General features: G+C 43.2%; 1 protein-coding gene across 26 annotated transcripts in view; it reads left to right on the forward strand.

Annotated features, from left to right (window-relative positions):
• The window catches only part of APLP2 (amyloid beta precursor like protein 2), a gene marked incomplete at both ends in the record, with an annotated part of 68,191 nt that overhangs the window by 39,537 nt on the left and 7,021 nt on the right, over positions 1-21,633 (forward strand). For 6 of the 26 annotated variants that reach the window (XM_084249277.1, XM_084249288.1, XM_084249297.1 and 3 more), the window contains 10 exons: positions 7,011-7,123; positions 8,298-8,503; positions 8,871-9,088; positions 10,239-10,406; positions 13,332-13,462; positions 14,340-14,414; positions 15,446-15,604; positions 17,363-17,491; positions 19,857-19,956; positions 21,357-21,509. In XM_084249277.1, the coding sequence (XP_084105403.1) occupies positions 7,011-7,123; positions 8,298-8,503; positions 8,871-9,088; positions 10,239-10,406; positions 13,332-13,462; positions 14,340-14,414; positions 15,446-15,604; positions 17,363-17,491; positions 19,857-19,956; positions 21,357-21,509 (1,452 nt within the window). The remainder of the gene's footprint in view (positions 1-7,010; positions 7,124-8,297; positions 8,504-8,870; positions 9,089-10,238; positions 10,407-13,331; positions 13,463-14,339; positions 14,415-15,445; positions 15,605-17,362; positions 17,492-19,856; positions 19,957-21,356; positions 21,510-21,633) is intronic. The other 20 variants (XM_084249278.1, XM_084249282.1, XM_084249286.1 and 17 more) reach the window with 13 other exon arrangements.

The following is a 21,633-nucleotide window of genomic DNA, read 5'->3' on the forward strand; positions in this document are numbered from 1 at the left end:
GACACTGTAGTATTTTTCAGGAAAAGTGACTGACTCCTAGCTGCCAAGGGGAGAGTCAGGGATACTGGGGCCAGGTCCCGTGCCACCAGCCATCATGAAGGGCTCAGGTCTGGTAAGGATGCTTTTATCTCTGTGTGGTTGGTGTTAGCAGTCAGAGCTGCCTTCAGTAAAATTGTAACATCTTGTTGCCCAGAAACAGTTGTCGCTTCAGATGCATATTTTATTTGCTTAATGTATTCATCTTAACTATTCATCACTGATAATCTGAATCATACTCATGTTTCTGGGTGATTCAGAAACAGATCTGATCACAGAAGCTTAAAACAATTGATTTTAGATGATCCATGTAGGATTAGCACGGATACAGCAGTAACATGGATATGCATGGTAGTTCTGAAGATGTATTTAATTTTTGCTGTTGAAGTAATTTATTCCCCTCCCTGCCTTCATTAAAATCTTTCTAAAATGGAATACATGTAGCAAAATAACAGGAAGAGTAAGCACCTGACAATATTTAAAATACATAGCAATTACTTTGTTTTCAAGTATTCAGAAGGTGAAAGGAGGGACATTGCCTGGGCTTAATACCATTTACTTTAAAACTGAGCATCATGCAGTAGTGTGCGTGTGGACAAGAATGTTCTTGAATATTTGTAGACAATAGAGAAATAATACTTGGCAATAGTTTCCTTTTGCAGAATCTTTACCTCTGAAGATTGCAGCCTGGTCCTCCTGCCCTATCTTCTATGTCACTTGCTGTTACCCTCCCAAAACTCGGAGCATGAGATCTTAGAGACCCTTATCTTCCCACATGTGCTCAGTTTACAAGCCAGCCTAATTTTTCTTTCTTAAATATGTTTATATTCATAATTCCCAAACTGCACTGAGGGTGTTTCAACAAACTCATAGGGACATTGCAGGATATTTTTGATTTTCAAGGGAAACATCTGTCAGACATCCTGTGAACTACTAGCTGGAGGTACTCAGTTTCAACATTAGATCATTCCTTTCCTTTTAGTGACCTCATATCTTTGTGGAGCTGTGCTTTCACATTTCCTGTGATATAAGGCCAGCATCACACCAAAATTGCTGTAGCAGAGGAAACAAGGGAGATGTGTTCAGTGGATTGAAAGTTGAAGGAGTTATGCAGTGAGGTGTTAGGAGACAGTCCTCGTTAAGTTGTTGCACGTGACTAACTTCTTAAGTTTCTTTTGGCATGGGGATATTGTGAAAAAATTAAGAGACACTCAGGGTGCTATGTTGTTTCCATTGCAGCTTTCACAGTGCACGGTGATGGTCTGTTTATGTATCTTTTCTCCAGTTGTAAACATCTTGACAGCAGGCACCCTGTTTCACTCTTTTATCTCCTCAGCACATGCGCTGTGCCTAGGTGGAGGGTACAGGCTTAATGATAACTACAAATCAAGACTGCTACCATAGCTGGTACACAATAAACACTTCATTGTACTGCTTTCCCCTTCCCCCAAATACTGTAGTTGGAGTGTTTCAGTGTGTTATGGAACATAACAGCAAAATACTACTGTCATTAATTAAATGGCTACAAGACAATTTGACCATAAGCTCTTCAGTATCTTCTTTGCGTTTTGGTTACTGAATAAAACACTATTCAGTCTTCGGTGTTACATAATTCAGACAGTTATTTGTGTTTACACTAATAACCACTTCAACAGCTTCTTGACAGTGAGTAGAGCAATCCATTGGTATTTTAAAATAAATACAGTTGCTTGAGTCTAAGCTGATAACGTTCCTGGTGATTGAAGTTAAGGGAGATTGTAGGAAAGAAAAACTGGCAATTCTTCCTTGTCATATTTTCAGAAACAAGACTTTAATGTCTTTGCAGGACAGCACCACCTGTACTTTCATAGGATCCTTAGAAAATTCTTTGGTTATAATCTTTTAGAATTACTCTTGCCTTTTAAAATTAATATGAGGTTTATAAATGGTTGCAAAAAATAGTTCAAAGGACTTCTATACACCCTTTCCTCAGATTTCCCATTAATATATTTGATTAAGATCATAAAATAAACCCATCATCTGTCTGTGACCCCCTCCCCCCCAAGTGTCCTAATCTCCACTACCTGCTTTTGAGAGTTATTTAAGTTGCAGGCATGGTGTCCTTTTATCTATTAATTTTTCAGTGAATATTTTCAAAGAATAAGGACATTCTCCTATATAACTGTAGTATCATCAAAATCAGAAAATTATTACTAATCTACTATCTCAGCTACAGATCTATTTTTAGGTTAGCCTGTTCCCATTACATCAGGATCTAATTCAAGATCTTATTTGCATTTGGTTCTCTCTATAGCCTTTTCCTATCTTTTATGACCTTAATCTTTCTAAAGAGTATAGACTGGGTACTTTGTAGGGTGTCTTGCAGTTTGGGTTTGTCTTATGATCCTTTTGATTTCTGCATTTTTGAGGGGGCCATCACCAAAGTGTTCTTGCTGCATCATATTAGAAGTTAAAGGATATCACTTTGTTTCATTACCAATGATAACTGTTACCTCCTGGCTAAGATGGTATCTGCCTCCACCTATTTCATTAAGGACACATTAATGAACTAGGCTTGTCCAGTGGGAACTCCTTCATGCTGGTTCATGACCCTATAATTTTTTGAAAACTGCTTTTTTGGTACAACAAAGATGTCATATATATATGATGAAAACACACACACACACACGGAGTTGATTGTTTATTTCCCAAGAAAAAACTCTTCTTTAGCCCAAATACTCATGTTTTGTAGTTCCAGAACACACAGGTCAGTGACAAACTTCCACGGAAGAAATTGTTTACATTCCAGAATCACTTTGCACTCTGAAAGATATCGGCCAGCTTTCTCATCTCCTCAGACTCCTTTATGGAGTCAGGCATTTCTCCAAGAAGCCCAGATTTTAGTGGGGAATGGTATTTAGAAGCCAAGATCCTGGGCATTAAGTTTTACTTACTTCTATTACAGTGTTAGGCCTTCTAAACCCACCCAGCAGATGGATATAGATATACATATAAACATTCTTGTATATAAAAAACAGTGAACTCATATTGACACTCTCCAATTCCATAATCCTTAGTATATTTGCACAGTATTCCCTGTAAATGATCCGTTTCTCTGGTTCTTAAAAGGCTTATTTTTTTTAATTCACATAATTTACCCATTTAAAAATATACAGTTTAATGGATTATAGTATATATTCATGGAGTTATGTGACCATATACAATTCTTTTAATATACAAATTGTACTAAAAATGGATAGTTTAGAAGTGTGAGTCCTATATACTTTATCATCTGTGATACCAACTGGTCGAGTTACAGCAACCAGTGTTACTGGAATGCCTTGGCTGTGAATACCTAAGGAGCCTGTGGAGAGTGGGCTTATGCAGGCAAAACAGGCAGGACTAGGTGTACTCTAAGCAAAAGAGGTTTTTAGTGAGTGCATTTCTTTTTGGTTGTAGCTGTGTCAAGTAGTGATTTGGTTGAATTTTAATCCATAGCTTGCCAGTGTGGTTTCATTTCTTGGCTGTAGAGGTGGCTCTGCCTGCCCCAGCATGCATAGACATTTGGCCATGACTGGGACCTCACCCTCAATAGCCTCCTGGCTCTCTTTGGTTGTTAACCATACTCTGGGTGGCTGTGTTTTTTTGTTGTTATTGTTATGTTTATCACCACATGTTGCAGGAAAGAGATGGTGGTGATATGGTTAGCTTCCACCCTGATCTGCCTTTAAGCTGTCACTGCCCACCAAGCCCAAAGCATGGTCAGAAGGGTGAGGAGATCGGAACTGGGGAGAACAGGTTGGTGCTGCTACTCATTTGTTTGGATGTGTCCTTTGGCCACTGTTTTTTAAAGATTTATTTTTATTTATTTATGCATACCAAAACTGGGGTGTAGGCCAGAGATGTGGGGGGTGAGAGGATTCACCAGAGACAGAGTGGGAAGCAGAACAGGCAGAGCTACTGAAAAACACTGCTAAAGGGAACAGCAGGCAAGACAGGAAAGTCTGCTGTGCCATATGGGTTAGCTCCCCGGCCAGGGATCGAACTCAGACCACATGGCTGCCAATAGCTCGGTAGTGCTAAGACTTTAACTTTAGCCACTATTTTTGTTGAGGTTGAGGGCATGGTATGTCTCGCTCGATGAGCATACTTGACAGCAGTTTGAGAATGAGTTTAGGTTGCTAGTGGGGTTTGCATCAAGCCTGCTCTTGAATTGTTTGTTGTCTGTGTTCACTCAGCTCTGCCGTGTCCTCAGACCAGGCTTAACTAGCTATATGACTCTTACCTGGTATTTTGCAATTTGGTGAAAAGGTACAGTTCAATCTTTCATCCCCCTCAAAATGAACCTTATATTTTAACTTAACACTGATTGCCCCCCTGTTTATAAAACTTTAGGTTGGTAGGATGATCCTAGTAGGACAGAGTTGGTGCTGTGTGAAGCAGCAAAACCGTTGGTATTTTGAGGGAAAGAATTAGTCATCTCTGACATTTATATATAGACGAGCTCCTGCACTAAAAGAAGAGAGCGTTGTAAGCCCATGGCCGGTTTTGGCTATTTTGGGATGAAGATTTGGACAGAGATGTTACTGTGGTGTGGAACTAGCAGAGAAAGTTGTTGGTCCTTAGAAGCTCTGAGGCATGGTCTTCGGCTACCACACCAAAGTCAGCTGGTATCTTGGAGCAACTCATTCATCCATACAAGTGTCCATTTGCATATGTGCCTTCTACCTTTCAATTCTTGATAGCCTATCAGCAGTTATTGAGCACCGTAATCCCAGTATGAACCCTTGGGCAGTGCCTGTTTATGCTCCTGATATTTATTCTGCATCTTTAATTTCTCAGAGCCCTGTTGATAAAGACGTCTGCTAGGGGTGGCTATTAGACCTTACAAAATTTTTTTTTTTTAAGATTTATTTATTTATATAAGCACTGGGTACAGTCAGAGCATGGGAGGGTGAGAGAATTCACCAGAGCCAGAGTGGGGAGCAGAGCAGGCGGAAGGACCGAAGTACACTGCTGAGGGGAGCAGCGGGCGGCAGGAGAGGTCTGCGCGCCATGTGGGACCCTCCTCTGGTGGCCGGGGAGCAGCCGGGGATCAGCTGGGGATCGAACCGGCGCTGCAGAGGCTGCGGGCAGCTTCGCAACCCAGCGCTCAACCGCTGTGCCACGGGGAGGCCCTAGACCTTACAAAAATTTACATTGGGTGGTCAGGGTGCTTCTCGTTTTACTGTTTTTACGGAATGCTTTCTCGTGCCAGAAGAAACTAGACAAACCTGAGCTTGGCTTCCAAAAGCCCATAAATGGTACAGTCTTCCTAGAGAAGTACTTCTGCACTAGGTCTCTTTATACATGAATGTAGTATTGGGACTTCTCCAAGTAGGTAAATAGATTTTGTTATTTGTAAGGAATTTTAGTTACTCTGAATGAAAAATCTCTAAAAATGTGATGGTGAACATGGCCTTGTTTAGGGTAAAGCTAGTATGAAAGAAAAACAGCCATAAAGAATGGGTGGGCAATGCAGATAAATCATAAATTCAGCTAAATGAATTCCTGAAGGTTAGGTTTTGCTAAATTGCCATATTCATTGATCAGTTTATTAAATCAAATAGCAAAAAAGTATCCGTTTCTATTTGTCCATTGAGTTGGGAAACCATCACCATCATCTGTTGTACTCCAACTGATTAAACTGAGGACCATTATAGCTGGGATCAATTTCTAAAGTGAGACCAAATCATTTCCAGTGTTCTTCTATAAAACAGAGTAATGGTGATCTGCCTGTCCATGTCAGTTTTTTCCTGGAAGTTGCTGGAAAATAATTGTAGCAAAAGCAAAATGTAGTGAAGGAAATGACAGAACTGAGATTGAAATGTGTTCCTCTTTTAGTTCACTTTTAAAAAAAATTTAGTTGGGACAAGTGATCAGAATTCACTTCGAGTTTTTGTGCTTGAGCATTTTGGTGTATAGATAGATGTAAGCCTTTTTCTTTGACTACACATGGCAATGTATATGCTTTTAAATGTGTTCCCCACCCCCCCAACTGGGCTCATACTACATGTACTCTCCAGTTCATTGCTTTTATTTTTAGTACTGTAGTGAATATCTTTATCTACTTGTTCAATGATTTTCTTAGAGTGTATTCCAATCAGAATTGTCAAATCAAAGAGTTAAGCTTTTGGGATTTTAAAAAAATTTTATTTTTTAGTTTACTTTCAGATTCATGGTTTTAAGTCTTTTCTGGTTTGCAGATGTTTAGACAGTTGGATCAATCATGGAGTAGCTGAATATTGGTGACATTTCATTTTATAGTTTAACCTGGAGTTGTTTTTAAAAGTTTTGATTGTATTTTTTTTTAAGATTTATTTTTATTAATGCATAAAAGAACTGGGATGTAGACCAGAGGTGCGGGGGTGGGAGGTGGTGGTGGAGAGAGGTTCACTAGAGGCAGAGTGGGGAGCAGAACAAGTAGATCTACTGAAATACACTGCTGAGGGGAGCAGAGGGCAAGATAGGAGAGGTCTGCTGTGCCATGTGGGTTTCCCCCTGGCTGGCTGGGGATTGAACTTGTGCTGCAGAGGCTGCAGATTGCTTCATAGTGCCGTGCTTAACCCCTTGCCGCCACCAGGGAGGCCCTAGGAACATTATTTTAAATCAGAGATGTGTGTTTGATGGTGTGTGTTTGATGGTGGAGAAGGGATCCTATACCTCTGCCCCTGTGCTGTGTTGCTGTAGCCCTGCAGCTGGACCTTAAGGCATTGAGTCAGGGAAGAGGAAGGGAAATCCAAGCATTGCAGCTCTGATGGGACGATGGGCTCTAGTGGCTGCGTGTCTTGGGCGGTATGTCCCGTGACCTTCGAAGATGAAAGATGGGCCTCAGCTTGTATACATTAGAGACTGCCCTGTCTACACCTGACTGTGTCACTATCATAATAATCTGCACTGAGGGTCATTCTTACCTGATCCATGATCAGACTTCTGACCAAGCTTTTCTTTTCCAGTGGGTGAATTTGTAAGCGATGTTCTGCTAGTTCCGGAAAAGTGCCAGTTTTTCCACAAAGAGCGGATGGATGTGTGTGAGAATCACCAGCATTGGCACACTGTGGTCAAAGAGGTATGGGAATGGGTGGGAAAAGTCTAGTGTTGTCTTTTCTTCCGTTTGCAGTTACTTGTATCTTCTAAATTAAAAATGTCTAGGAGAGAAATAATATTTTTGTGGGACTTGCAATTTTGGCAGTCCATCCCCTAAAGTTTAGGACATTAGACTGTTGCTGAAGGCTGCTGTCAGCGGGGCTCCCAAGAAGGTCATCCTAACCCCTGAAGCTGTGTGGAAACAGCCACAAAACAGCCACAAAAAGCTGTGTCTGGACAGATACTGACAGAATTAGGTGTCATTCATTCTTCTACTAGAAACACGCTTTATTTCATAATCTTGTTACCTGTAGGTAATTAAGTTGGTTCTTTAGTCACTTGTCTTTCTTTGGTCAGAGTCTGAAGCAGTGCCCTCACCATTGAGGAATGTAAATTATCACAGGACACCTTTTATTTTTTTCCACAATTATTTTTATTTATTTTTTAAATTTATATGTATTTTATATCATTGTTCATTTTTAAACAATGTTTGCTTTCCCTCTCACCTCCCTCAGGTGTAGTCCCCACAGAATTTCCTTCACCAATGCACTTGTGCACCACCTCAGTCCCCTGTGCACCTCCCTCCCTCCCTGTGAACCCTCTCCCTCATCCTTGCCTGCAGATGTTTCTGGTTTATAATTGTCTGTTTGCTTTGTTTTGTTGTGTTGTGTTTTGTATTGTTGTTATTATTTTCCCCTGATGTCTTATTTGGTTCCCCTGTATTCCTCCTATAAGTGAAACCATCTCATATTTTTCTTTTTCCCTCTGACTTATTTCACTGAGCATGATCCCTTTGAGCTCCATCCATGTTGCTGCGAATGGCATGAGTTAATCTTTTTTATTGCTGAATAGTATTCCATTGTATCACAGAACACATTTAACCATGTTGATAGTTACTAGAAGACATACCCTTTTCCTTAATTTTTTCCAGTTTTTGCCTTTCATTGTTTTTGACTCAGGTGATGATTGCCATTGCAAGTTCAGCAGAACCTGTAAATTTTCTTAAAATTTAATATCGTCAGAACTTTGGACAGAAGATATGTGTCTACAAGAGAAGGCATTCCATGGTGATTTCATACGGATTTCATTTAGGAGCCAGGGAGTATGTGAACATGCTTCTGACGGGCCGTGTTCTGATGCTGGTCTGTCTCTTCTAGGCCTGTCTGACTCAGGGGATGACCTTGTACAGCTATGGCATGCTGCTGCCCTGCGGGGTCGACCAGTTCCACGGCACTGAGTATGTGTGCTGCCCTCAGACAAAGATCATTGAATCTGCTGTGTCAAAAGAAGAGGAGGAGGAAGAGGAGGACGATGAAGAGGAGGAAGAGGAGGAGGAGGAGGAAGACTATGATATTTATAAAAGGTGTGCACTTGCCCTGAACTTGTGAAAGTCCTGTGGCCTGCCTGCCTCTGACTTCTGGCTAAATTGGGGGCCATGCTGGAGTCGAGGCAGCCTGTGTTTCTGTTCTGGCAGTAGCTGGTCGCAGGAGTGCCTGGCGCTCAGCTCTGTCTTGTTCTGGGCCACATTGGTTTCTGCCGGTCAGCATCCTCCCTGGCCCCTAACTCTTCCCTCTCGCTGATGTAGCTGGACTCAGGGCTTTAGAGGCTTTAGAGTTAACTGAGTGCACTTCTTTCCCATCTGTGTTTTTGTGTTTCAGACTAGGGAAGTGAGTGTTGTGCTCCGTGCACAGGCATTGGTACTAACCTTCCTTTTTCCCTGTAACGTTTAGTGAGTTTCCTACTGAAGCAGATTTGGAAGACTTCACAGAAGCAGCTGTAGATGAGGATGAGGAAGATGGGGAAGATGGGGAAGATGGGGAGGAAGTGGTGGAAGATCGTGATTACTACTACGACAGCTTTAAAGGAGACGACTACAACGAAGAGAACCCAACCGAACCCAGCAGTGATGGGACTGATGCAGAGAAGGAGATCACTCACGATGTTAAAGGTAACTCTGTGTAAAGCCATGGTGTTGAACTCCATTTGGTGGTTATTTACTTAGATTGTTGGACTACATTCAGCACAGGTCAGTCACCAAAGGAAGAGGTGCTGTGCTGTGCGCTGCAGAAGTTGGGCCCGCGGGGCACCCCTGGTGGCTTCCCAGCGGCAGGCAGCTGGTCACTGAGGGCAGGGATGCCAGATTGAATGAGAAAGCTCCCCTTTGCATTGTAAGCAAGGACTTAATTGATGAACAGGCATTAGAAAGAAACAATACGTTCTGCCCTTGGGCAGGATTATTCCACATTCGCCCTAAAATGTTCTCTCCCCAAGGAAAGCCCCCTGCTCAATATTGTGAAAGCGCTGATCTTCTAGAATGGAAATAACTTCCTTCTTTTCCTGAGTGTGTTCTAATCTCTGGGCTGCCCAGTTTGTCCATTAGGAAGATGCTTGTAGCTGAGAGGGTGGAATTTAATGGCTTGCTGGTAAGGGATCAGGGACAGCAGTTTTTTCATCTTGTCATTTTTTAAAACAGGTTGTGACAGTTCTGGAGCCATTTAAAAACAGCCTCCAGCTGATTATATATTTGAGGCCAATTAAGATCCAAAGAATAATTTAGGAACCAGTGAAAATTACTTAGTGCGTCTAGAAATTTATGACTCACCTTGGGAAACATCAATATGTACCTTCGTGTAGTAAGGTCACAGGTGTTCCTTACTGACCTACTGCAGAATCACCACTGAATCAGCCCTTTCACCTGCCTTACTGCCCTCGGTCCCTGCCACACCATTAAGGGGGACCAATCAGGCATTGAGCTCCACTTGACAAATAGAAAGTGAGTGGGGCTCTCTGAGCTATGGGATATGGAATTTCTCCAACTCGTACATCAATCCAAACTCAAGATAGTGCAGAAAACATTTTTAGCTTCTAAATGTCTTCATTACATCAGCCAGGAAAATGGCTACATCCTGAGAGATGGCTGGCTTACATGGGTGAGTTAGTGCCAGGTCAGTCGGGTATTTTCAGTGTCGGCCTTCACTCACATCCAGCATCACCTGGTCCTTCCTCCTCACCCCACCCACCCCTGCCGGAGTGTCACATCAGGAAGCGTTGGAAGCTGCTGACTCTGTCCTGCTGACATTCTGACCATTTTCACACAGCTGTCTGCTCCCAGGAGGCGATGACGGGGCCCTGCCGGGCTGTGATGCCTCGTTGGTACTTCGACCTCTCCAAGGGAAAGTGCATGCGCTTTGTATATGGCGGCTGCGGAGGCAACAGGAACAATTTTGAGTCTGAGGATTATTGTATGGCTGTGTGTAAAACGATGAGTAAGTCCCGCCATACTGGCTCTGTGCGGAGCACCGTTCTGTCCGGCGTCCTGTCTTTCCCAGCTGTCCTCGTGACCGCGTCTGTGTAGTGCTCCCCGCCGCCTCAGCTGTTTGCTGTTGGTCATTCTCCTCCCCCATCTTTGTGCTTTCTAGATTCAGGCTGTGCTTTCCTGTTGGCAGTAGTGAGCTCAGTTTTCTCTCCCGCATTCGCTGTGGGTGTCTGGTGGTGGTGTGTCCCCTCCTGGGCCCAAGTGTGGTCAGGACTGCAGCTCTGCCCTTGGCTATGTTTCATGTGCAAAGGTGATCAGATTAGACATGCGTTCTGCACGTGTTTGTTTCCAGGGTCTGTCCTTGTTCTTGTCTCTGAACTACCTTGTCCTTGACGTACCCTGGACCCCCACTACCCCCATGATGCATGCCAACTAATGGGGACAACCCACTCTCCAGAGAAGTGACAGGAAGGATGCTTCCTGGACACTAGAATATTGCAGTATCTTGCTCTCCGCACTCTAGGGAGAGGGCTTGGCAGCCACTCTGTTTCTCCAATATTCTGGCAACCCTGGACTGGATAGGACTTAAGGAAGTGAAGGAATTTTAGTTTGTGTGTTCTTTGGTCACAAAGGAAATCAGTGGTTCAGTTGAGTTGGACAGTTGTACTTAGTTAGGAAAGGTTTTGCTATTCTCCATGGTTACCCCTGTCCCTGCTTCTCTTCTCTTGGCAGTTCTCACCCATGTTTGGAAAATCCTCAGGCCAGGCATCTTCCTAGGTTTTGATTCTGGAATTCGTTAGAATAATGAATTGCTGCACACGTTCCTGATATTTGGTTGTAGTTTCTGATGTTTTTTCATTCATCTACCTTCCACTTCCCTCTTTCCTCCTATGACCAACAGATTTGTGAAATCTTAACACAATGTGGTGTACCTTCAGTGCTTCCCCTGTCCCACTGCTCTATGGAAAGGCTATTTTTATTTGATAGGATTGAAAGGGTGAAAAATGAGCCCTTGGGGAACTTTGGTGGTAGAAACTTTTTTTTTTTTTCTTCTTCTTCAGGAAAGGTGGTAGAGCTGGGAATTATTGTGGCATTTCCTGCTTGGAAAACTACTTAAAGAGCAACAAAATCCTATTTCAGGGTGAGACCTGAAGAATCAGGGGTCCTCGACAGCCTCTCTGACTCTTCAGGTAGTGATCTCCACCCTTAGGGTCAGAAGGTAGTTCAGTGAGACTCTGGAGTAGCGGTTCTTCAGAGCATTAGCAAAGGCTACAGGATCGTTGTTTCCTTTCCTTGTGGCAGGGAAGATGGGCCAAGGAGCAGCACCATGTCGTGTGCTGTATATCCCGGGCCGGAGGGCTATGAAAGCCTAGAGGTATCACTGCTTCACAGCCAAGTGTGTGGCTCTCTTTGAAGGGGACTGAAGTGGCTGAATGTGTTGGCTTTGTGAACCTGTGATTTTCACATAGGACAGAAGGAGTTGGTCTGAGCCCAAAGGGTCTTTAGCCCCAATCTTCCAGGCCTGCCACTCCTGGAGACAGCTAGTGCTTTGTGTTATCTTTATCCAGCACAGTGCTATGAACCAAAGACCGTCTCCAGCACATAAGCCTTTAAGCTGCAGACGTGTGTTGCTGGTGGCGACATGCTATTTGGCATAGCTGGCAATGCTTTGAAATTCTCCCTAACTGAACTTCTGAATGTGGTTTGTGTTTGAAAATTTGCTGTTGCTGTCCTGTTTAAACTTATGTCGGAGCCAGATACTCTTCACAAGAGTTTAGATGTAGCTTAGGGGTTTATTAAATAAAAGGGAATAAGTAAAAGATGCCCTGCCCAAAAAACTTTGTAGCTCACTAATTTATATTCTCAATTACACAGTTGTTCTAGTATTGTATTAAATTTATACAATTCTGGAAATTGGGTGAATTTGCCTATGAATTAAAGTTGGTGAATTTCGGCATTTGTTGTCCACACAGTGCTAGCGTTACATCTTGAGATAGCAAGTTGTACAAGTGAGTCACAGTATCATTTTACCTGATCCCAGGAAATCTCAAGGGAATTGGCTGAATTAAAGTTTCCGTAAGTGTTCCTTGAGAAGCTGACTAAGTAAACTTGTCACCTCCATCCTTTGCTGTGCAAAGTTACACTCCATGGAACAGATGAAATTCTCTTTCCTCAGGCCAGTAAAGACATCTGCTCAGCTGGCAGTGAGGCGTGTCTATTCCAATGGGTGATTCTCTGGGTGATGACCTGTGAGGCCAATGAATGTCATGGATTGAAAAGCCCAGAGTATCTTCACACTCAGTACTTAGTCCTTGTTGAATACAGCAGCTTTGTCCTTGTCACACACAGCGACTTAGTCTCACCATTGTTGTTGAGGGTGAGAGTCCATCGATGGTACTGAAAACTAGAATAATGTAGCTGGAGTGGTTTGGGCTTTCTCGCCCAGTCTATGTGAAAAGAGCATTTGGTAGAACCTATAAATAACCGGGAAGGAGACCTGAACACTAAAATTTCTTTCAAAATGGAGACTCTGCAATTGCCTCTGCGGTCTGACTTAACCCCTCATCTCTGCTCATATGTCATCAGTGACAGCATCCAGTGGTTGTGGTTTTTTTTTTTTGTTTTGTTTTTTAGGTTTTAAGATGAGAGGGAAGGTCTAGCAGAAGTGACTTCCTTTTCTTCCCTTCAGTCCTACGTAGATGCTTCTCCGCCGCAGATACCAAGGGCCTGGACTGGGCTGGTGGGTGAATGTTGTGTGGACAGTGGGAGCTTACGGAGCGCAGTGTTGGCAGACAGGGACACCCAGTACTGTTAGCATGGAATAAGCAATCTGGTCCATTCTGCAGGTCCTGAGCCCAGGTCTCTTCCTAGAGCACAGTGCAGCCTCAGCATTGGGCCTGACCTACAAGGAACGCCCTCTGTCACTTTCTTTCAGTTCCCCCGACTCCTCTGCCAACCAATGATGTGGATGTATACTTCGAGACCTCTGCAGATGATAACGAGCATGCTCGCTTTCAGAAGGCTAAGGAGCAGCTGGAGATTCGGCACCGCAACCGGATGGACAGGGTAAGCCTCGGGGCTCACTTTCACTCCATGACGTTTGGCCCTGGGTAGCCTGCCTTCATAGTTGAAGAAAAGGAACATCATCTCCCTAGACTGCCATGCCGTTAGGATGGGTGAGCTGAGAGAGTGTGGGCAAGAGAGGCCTTCTGGGTGTAAATAGGCCTTCCTCCTTTGCCCTCCATCTCCATGATCTTGTAATACCCTCTGAGTGCTTATCAAATTCCAGATACTGAGTACTTCTTGTAATCATGGTTTTTGGGTTTGTTTTTTTTTTTTTTTTTTTTACCATTAGCTTTTAATTTTATTTAAGGAAGGAAACTACATATCACTGTTATGAGTAGAAAGCTGGTGTCATTGGCCATTGGAACAAGGTAAAATAAAGTAGATTAAAAAAAACCTGTATGAAATCATGAAGGGTCAGATTCCCAGGGATGTTTTCTTCTTCTTAAAAGGATCATAAGTGTTAGAACAGTGTGAGCACCAGGATGCACCTTCCTCCTAGACTTACTCAGAGGAGCAAAAGAAAATGGAAAAGGGAATCTCTTGCTCATCTGAGAGCCACCTAATTCCCACACATTACCTTTATTGGGCTTCCACTTTGGGGAAAAGCTCATGGTTGTATTTATCGGTTCTGAGAAGGAGGGGTGTGAGGAGACTGTGACACTTGAGGAGTGGAGACTCTCTCTGGGGATGGTTGAGGCCTACAACCTTCTGCAGCAATAGTTTTGCTAAGACAAAACTGCCCTGAATTCCTGAGGGGTTGTGGTGCTATATCCTTTGCAGTTTCCTACATCAATTCAGGGCCTGGCAGTATTGTTAGAAAATGGGGAAGTTGTTTCAGAGATTATTCCAACTAGAGTGGTTTTGACCTTTGTTGTAGGTAAAGAAGGAATGGGAAGAGGCTGAGCTTCAAGCAAAAAACCTCCCCAAAGCGGAGAGGCAGACACTCATTCAGGTATGGCATGCTTCAGGGACAGAGCTCTGAGCCTGACTGTCCAAAATGTGGTCCGTGCCAAGCTCCCAGGAAATTAGAGTTTGACACCTCTTTTTTAGTTGAGAGCTTGTTACAAAGACATTGTAACTGGACTGCTTTTATTCCCCACCCCCATAGAATTGGTCACATGCAGTAGAAGAAAAAAAACAGACCCCCAACCAGAGTGCTTGTAATTCATGCCAAGAAGTAACCTTAGCTCAGCCACATTTGTTAATTCTGTTCTATTGGCAAAAGTCCTTGGTCCTCTTCATTCTTAGGCTGTGACTTGTTTTTCAGCAATAGTAGAATTTTTTTTTTTTTTTTGGGCAGACTTAATAAACATCAAAAGACAGAAAATAAACCTCTCTGAAGCCAGTTCATCTCTAACCTTGTAAGAATGTAACCTTGGAATCCTAGCTGTCACTGTTTTTCCCTTGGAATAGAAGAGTATTGATGGGAATAGTGATAGCAAGTTTTACAAGACTGATTTGGGTTTTATATACATTTTAAATTACTTTGTGCTCATGTTTAGCTGAAATCTCTCCTTGGAGCACTTTTTTTTTTTTTTAAAAATCAATTACCTAAAAATCTAGAGTATGAATTCCAACATAGTGCTTTACTCTGAATGCCTCAGCACAACCCACCTCATCACTAGAATATCTTTCAAAATATATCTCTCCTCTTGGTCTGCAGTTCCAGTATTTGGTAGTCTGCACCTTGCTATGATGCATAAAGGACAGTGATCCTTTTCTTGCAGTACATATTAAGAAAGCAGATATTGGGCTTGCGACGTTAGTTATTTCAGTTAGGGAAGTATTGTCAAGAACTCCTGACACTTGGATTCACTGTGTTCTCTAGATAAGGAAGCAAAAAAGTTTATCTAGATGCTCCACTCTGAATCGCCTCTGGGTTTGCACCAGGCAAGGAGAAATGCAACATTGGGGTCTTAAGCTGTTAGCTTAGACCTCCTCCAGGTGCTGTGAGTTACATGTCTTTCCTCCTCCTTGGTATAGCACTTCCAGGCTATGGTTAAAGCTTTAGAGAAGGAGGCAGCCAGCGAGAAGCAGCAGCTGGTAGAAACCCACCTGGTTCGAGTTGAAACAATGCTGAGTGACCGTCGCCGTGTGGCCCTGGAGAACTACCTGGCTGCTTTGCAGTCTGACCCTCCACGGGTGAGTGTGCAGAGTCTACAGGGGCTGTATCCTTAGTTGTGTACAGGACTGACGTATGACACACAGGTCAGTATAACTTACCTTTTTATGACAAGAAAAGAAGGAAACAAGATTAGGTAGAAACAGGTGTTCTGTCTGGTATCTGCTTTAGTAAGCTTAGCCTTGCACTGCAAGCCTGCTGGTGCCACTTGTGAAGCCAAAGTATTTTACACTAGAAAAACATGACCTTGGGCCTCCCCCGTGGCGCAGCGGTTGAGCGCTGGGCTGCGAAGCTGCCTGCAGCCTCTGCAGCGCCGGTTCGATCCCCGCCGCTGGTGAGGGTCCCACATGGCGCACAGACCTCTCCTGCTGCGCCCACTGCTCCCCTCAGCAGTGTGTTTCATCAGTCTGCCTGTTCTGTTCCCCGCTCTGGGTCTGGTGAATTCTCTCATCCTCCTGCGCTTCTGACTGTACTCAGTGCTTGTATAAATAAATAAATCTTAAAAAAAAAAAAACAAAAACATAGCATAACCTTGGCTTGTTGGTTGGCGATTAACCAATTATCGAATTTTCTATAGTAGCCTTACTGTCAAAGAAAAAGATAGGCCTTCCATGGTCAAAGTCTTTTGAACCAGCTCTAGTCTAAATAAGATTGTTAGAAAAGGTTGGGAAATTTACACTGAGATTCATTTGTGCTAATGATCCCAAACTTTTTTTATCCCTTAGCTCTTTTTTTTTTCCAGCATTTATTTATTTTAATAATTTTGTTTTATTTTTTACATCATTGTTCATTTGTAAACAATATTTGCTTCCCCCCACCTCCTCAGGTGTAGTCCCCATGGAGTTTCCTTCCCCATTGCACCTGTGCAGCATCACTTCAGTCCCCTGTGCTCCTCCCTCCCTCCCTCTAATCGCTCTCCCTCCTCCTCCCCTGCAGTTATGTCTCTGTTTTATAATTGTCTGTTTCTGCTTTGCTGTGTTTTGTACTGTTATTTTTTTTTTTTTAGGTTTTTTTAAAATTTATTTTTATACAAGAACTGGAGTACAGGTCAGAGGCAGGGTAGGGTGAGAGAATTCACCAGAGACAGAGCAGGGAGCAGAACAGGCAGACGGACCGAAGACACTGCTGAGGGGAGCAGCGGGCGAGACAGGAGAGGTCTGCCACACCATGTGGGAATCTCCCTGGCCAGCCGGAAATCGAACCTGTGCTGCGGAGGCTGCGGACAGCTTTGCAGTGCTGTGCTCAACCCACTGCGCCACCGGGGAGACCCCCCGTTATTATTTTTTTACACTGATGTCTAATTTGGTTCCCCTGTATTCCTGCTATAAGTGAAACCATGCATTATTTTACTTTTTCCTTCTGGCTTATTTCACTGTGCATAATTCCTTCTAGCGCCATTCATGTTGCTGTGAATTATCCCTTAACTCTTAACCCACCTTGCTGTGGGAACATGGAAAGTGTTGGGAGGGAGGGTATACCCTTCTTAAGTAGTCTTTTCCGATTGACACTGACTAGCCAGCATGTAATTAAGTTGTCAGGCTGAATTTGGGAAGAATAGTTCAGAGGAGGACAGTGGCTTAGAGATTCTGGAAAATACTGTTTGTGAAGGAGCCATTATAACTTTGGACTTGGCTTTTGGTACTTAGGTAACTTCTAAGCTATGCAGTAAGCGAAAAGCTTTTAAAAGTACAGCTTTCATTCTTCTGCCTCACTGAATTTTGCATTTTTATTTCCATTCTCTTGTCTCTGGATGGTGAAACAACTGTTCTCTCTTGCAGCCTCATCGCATCCTCCAGGCCTTTCGGCGTTATGTCCGTGCTGAGAACAAAGACCGCCTGCATACCATTCGTCACTACCAGCACGTGTTAGCTGTTGACCCAGAAAAGGCGGCCCAGATGAAACCTCAGGTACACAAGACAGAGCAGAGGTGGCTCTGGCACAATGTTTCTAGATTCTAGCCGGGAGAGGCTGCTCAGGCCCACGATTGCACAGCACTGACGGTTGTGCTTGTTCTTAACCAGAAGAAATGCTTTTTGGTTTTTAGAGACATTAGGTACAAGAGTTAGTTTTTGCAAAGGTACTATTTTTAAAATATCTTTCCAGGTTTTTTTCTTATTAAGTACTTTTTACATAGTTTTTGAAAGTTTAGAACTGCATGATTATATTGAAAGGTCAATTTTAAAATCATTTTTTTATATCAGTTTATTTCTAATTGAGGGTACCACCAGGCAGAGGCATGGTGAAAGCTTTTTCAGGTAGGTGCATCAAGCAGATCTTAAAAATCTCATTTCATGTATTATGACCTCTGTTTAGGCAGACACTTCACATTCTGGGGTTTTGCCCCAGGCTGGTTCCACCTTTACCGGTAGAGGTTTGTTTTGGGTGCTGTTTTTAATTTGAGTAAAGGTTTATTTTTATTTATTTGTGCATAGAAGAACTGGGATGTAGGCCAGAGATGCGGGGAGTGAGAGGATTCACCAGATAGTGGGGAGCAGAATAGGTGGATCTACTGAAATGCACTGCTGAGGGAAGCAGCAGGTGAGCCAGGATTGGTCTGCTGCGCTGTATGGGTTAGCTCCCTGGCCAGAGATCGAGCTCATGTTGCAGTGGCTGGCGATTTTTCCAGTCAACGTGATTTTTTTTTTTTTTAATCTTTTTTCAGTTTTTTGGGTTTTTTTCCTCCCCTGTAAGGAAGGACTGACATTGTGAAGAAAATTAGCCTATGACTATGGCAGAGGCCCAAAGTTTATATCAAATGGACACAGAAAATTAGCCTTTTGTGTGTGTGTGGTGAGACTATAAGGAACGGAAAAACCTTGATCAGTATATTAAGTTAACAACTCAGAAATGTCACCTGTAAGCAAGATCAAAGTGTCACCCCATCTAACACGGGAAGTAGAAACTTCGAATCTTAAAAATCTCAGGACTAGGTCTCCTGTGTGGTACCAGTTGTCTGTTCTAAGCCTTCCATTCTCATGAACCTTTGCTGTTGAAATACACAAACCTTTTGCCTGGTCTTTTTCTGTTACTAAACTCTAGCAAAGCTTGAATGTGTTGAGCCTATCATAGTATGTGCATACTTGATTTTGGGTATGAGTGAACTGGTGCATTTCCTCACTCATATGGTGCATTCCCTCACTCGTATGGAAGCACAAGGATTTACTACAAGGACACCAGTACCAGTATTTCACCCTCTGGGTAGATGAGCTGTCCTCTCTCAAATGCCTCCTTAATTTGTCCTAAGAAGTAGAATAGTGACCAACCCCTGCCAAGATTGCAGATGCTACACTTCAATATTCCATTTGTATTTTTTCCTCTAAGGCAGCTTGGTTTTGTGCTTTCCCATCAACTTACTTGATTGAAAGAATGGCAAATATAAAATTAAATGGCTTTCATCTTTGCTTTTAAATAAAAGGTCAAGAGACATCAGTCTATAATCAAATCATCTTGAACTTATTTCTCCATTTTGACCCTTCATGTTAATGGCTTCAAGCCCACATAATTAATCTGTTGCCTTAGAGAGCCCTCTTTAGGAAGAGCTCGGTAACTGCAGGTGTAAATAGCTAGGCTTACCATCCAAGTTGCTTGTGTGGATGAAGTACACAGCACAATACTCCACTGGGATGAGTGGTAGCCCAAATCACCTTTCATTTCCTCCCCAGAAAGCTTTAAGAGTAAATGATCAATTTTAATGGCTACCTGTTCCTTCTTTCTTTTACAAACAACCTTGGAACTTTTACATTAAGTAGTGAGTTACTGAAAACTACAGATAAATCTTTCTTTATCATCCCTTAGTATCAAGTTTCTTTATATCTCAGTGTAAATCTTTCAAAGAGTAGCTAATTTAAATAGGAATAAACTAGTTCTGTTACTCGCCATGATTATCATCTTCAGCAGTTACTTCACCGAACAAAATCCATGAATCCCTTTTCCTCTGAATCAACGTTTTAGCCAGTGATTTCATTCTCCTTTTTTTATCCCATCTAATATGTGGTAAAATTGGCTAGTGAAGGTTTTTAAACTTGCTTTTCACTTGGAGCTTTCCTTGTGGATAAATATTCAGGTCACTGCGGGGTATTACACTTCACCTAAACACATGCTTATACTTCAATGCCTGTAAAAACGGTGCGGGGATTAATCTGTGCCCTCTGACCCGCTGCTTCACTGGACTACAGACAAAGACTCAGTGGTCTTTGTTGAAGAGTGTGTGAGTGTCTCCGCCTGTAGTAATCTGCCTTTGATGACAACCTTTCCACCATACTGTACTTTCAGGTGATGACTCACCTCCTTGTGATTGAGGAAAGGAGGAACCAGAGCCTCTCTCTGCTCTACAAAGTACCTTACGTAGCCCAAGAAATCCAGGAGGAAATTGGTGGGTGCTGACTGTTTGTGTGGAGGTCATGTGGGACTTCTCCCTGAGGCCCAGGAGGGATGGGAGTGAGAATTGGGGGCAAGCAAGGCCATAAAGCTGGCACTAGTCTGCCATGGTTCAGAAGTCCGGAATTCACTGGTGTTTGCTTGGCAGTGTCAAGGAGTAACTGAGGACAGATGTACTGGCTCTGAGCCACTGAGCCTTGAGTTTCATTGACCTTCACTCTGTTACCGGAAATAAAATCTAGGGTGTGAAATTGCAAGGGACTTGGGGGAATTTCCTGTGATCTTCTGTCTGCCGTGTGTGTCAGCAACTAAAATGGTAGGCAGTAATATCTCCTGAAGCACATCGTAGTAGGAGAAAGGCAATAAAACAAGCAAACAAGTCACGATAGTGAAGAGTGCTGTGTGGAGAGATGACTTGGGTAAGGGGAGGCTGTCTTGGGGGCTATAACCTGGGGTCCGATTAGTAAGAAGAAGCTGTCCTTGCACAGAGCACATGGGGAAAGACATTGTTAGCAGGGCGAGTGACTATGGCAGAGGCCCAAAGTTTATATCAAATGGGCACATTTGAGTAGATCAGTATGGCTAGACCATAGTGAGGGTGGAATAGGCCCAAGAAATAGGCAGAAGCCAATGTTAACCAATTTTTCAAGGTCTGGATTTTATTCCAGGAGAGTGGAAAGCCATTAGAAGGTTTAAAACTGGGGAGTCACTGCCTCTAGATTATGCCTTAAAAAAGATGTGAATTAAAAAATTACTTGACCACTGTGTAGAGAAATAATTAAAATTTAAATCAAGTGATTGTGAAAAACCAGAAGTGATTGTAAAAAACCAGAAGAGATCGGATTGATGGTCATGGGCACTGAGATGGTGATACAGGAGACGTGGGTGGTCCTTAGGAAGGGGGCACAGTATATGCTGACGGCTGGGTAAGGGAGGTGAGGGAAAGAAAAGCATCAAGGATATCCAGCATGCAGGGGTCATTGTGAGACCTCAGTGGACGGTGCTGCGTAAGTTAACTGATAAAGTTAACTGATAAAGAATTCTCTCTGTCCTTGTTAAAGTGGAAGTTGTTGGACTTGAAGTAGAAGTGTAAGGTAGGCTATTAGATGAGCCAGAGCAGTAGGTGTGAGATACAGCTTTGGGAGGCATGACATATGGGTGGTATTTAAAACTGTGCCTTCATTGGATGAAGTCACTTAACCTAGAGGGTGTTGCTGAGAAGAGAGGGGTAGCCAGGAAGGCACCTTGGGGTTCCCAGTCTTGGGTTCTACAGATTCCTTAGAATTGGGGAGCAGGTATTTTGGGTAGGAAGGAGTGTGTGGAAGAGGCTGTTGGTCCTGAGCTTGGAAACTTGGTCTATCTGAAAACCTGATCCCTCCTGTATCTCTTTGTCAGATGAACTGCTCCAAGAACAGCGTGCCGACGTGGACCAATTCACTGCCTCCATCTCAGAGACCCCCGTGGACGTCCGGGTGAGCTCGGAGGAGAGTGATGAGATCCCACCATTCCACCCCTTCCATCCCTTCCCATCCTTACCTGAAAACGAAGGTGTGTATGATGGACCACACAGTTTCTTGGGGGTGGGGGCACAATTAAGGTAGAAGTCAGATTTGTGAGCCTGACTTGTGTTGGGAAGGCTGTGCTCCGGATGACCATCGGGCACACAAAGGAA

Source organism: Talpa europaea, assembly GCF_964194135.1.
Source record: "Talpa europaea genome assembly, chromosome: 12".
Taxonomy (NCBI): domain Eukaryota; kingdom Metazoa; phylum Chordata; class Mammalia; order Eulipotyphla; family Talpidae; genus Talpa; species Talpa europaea.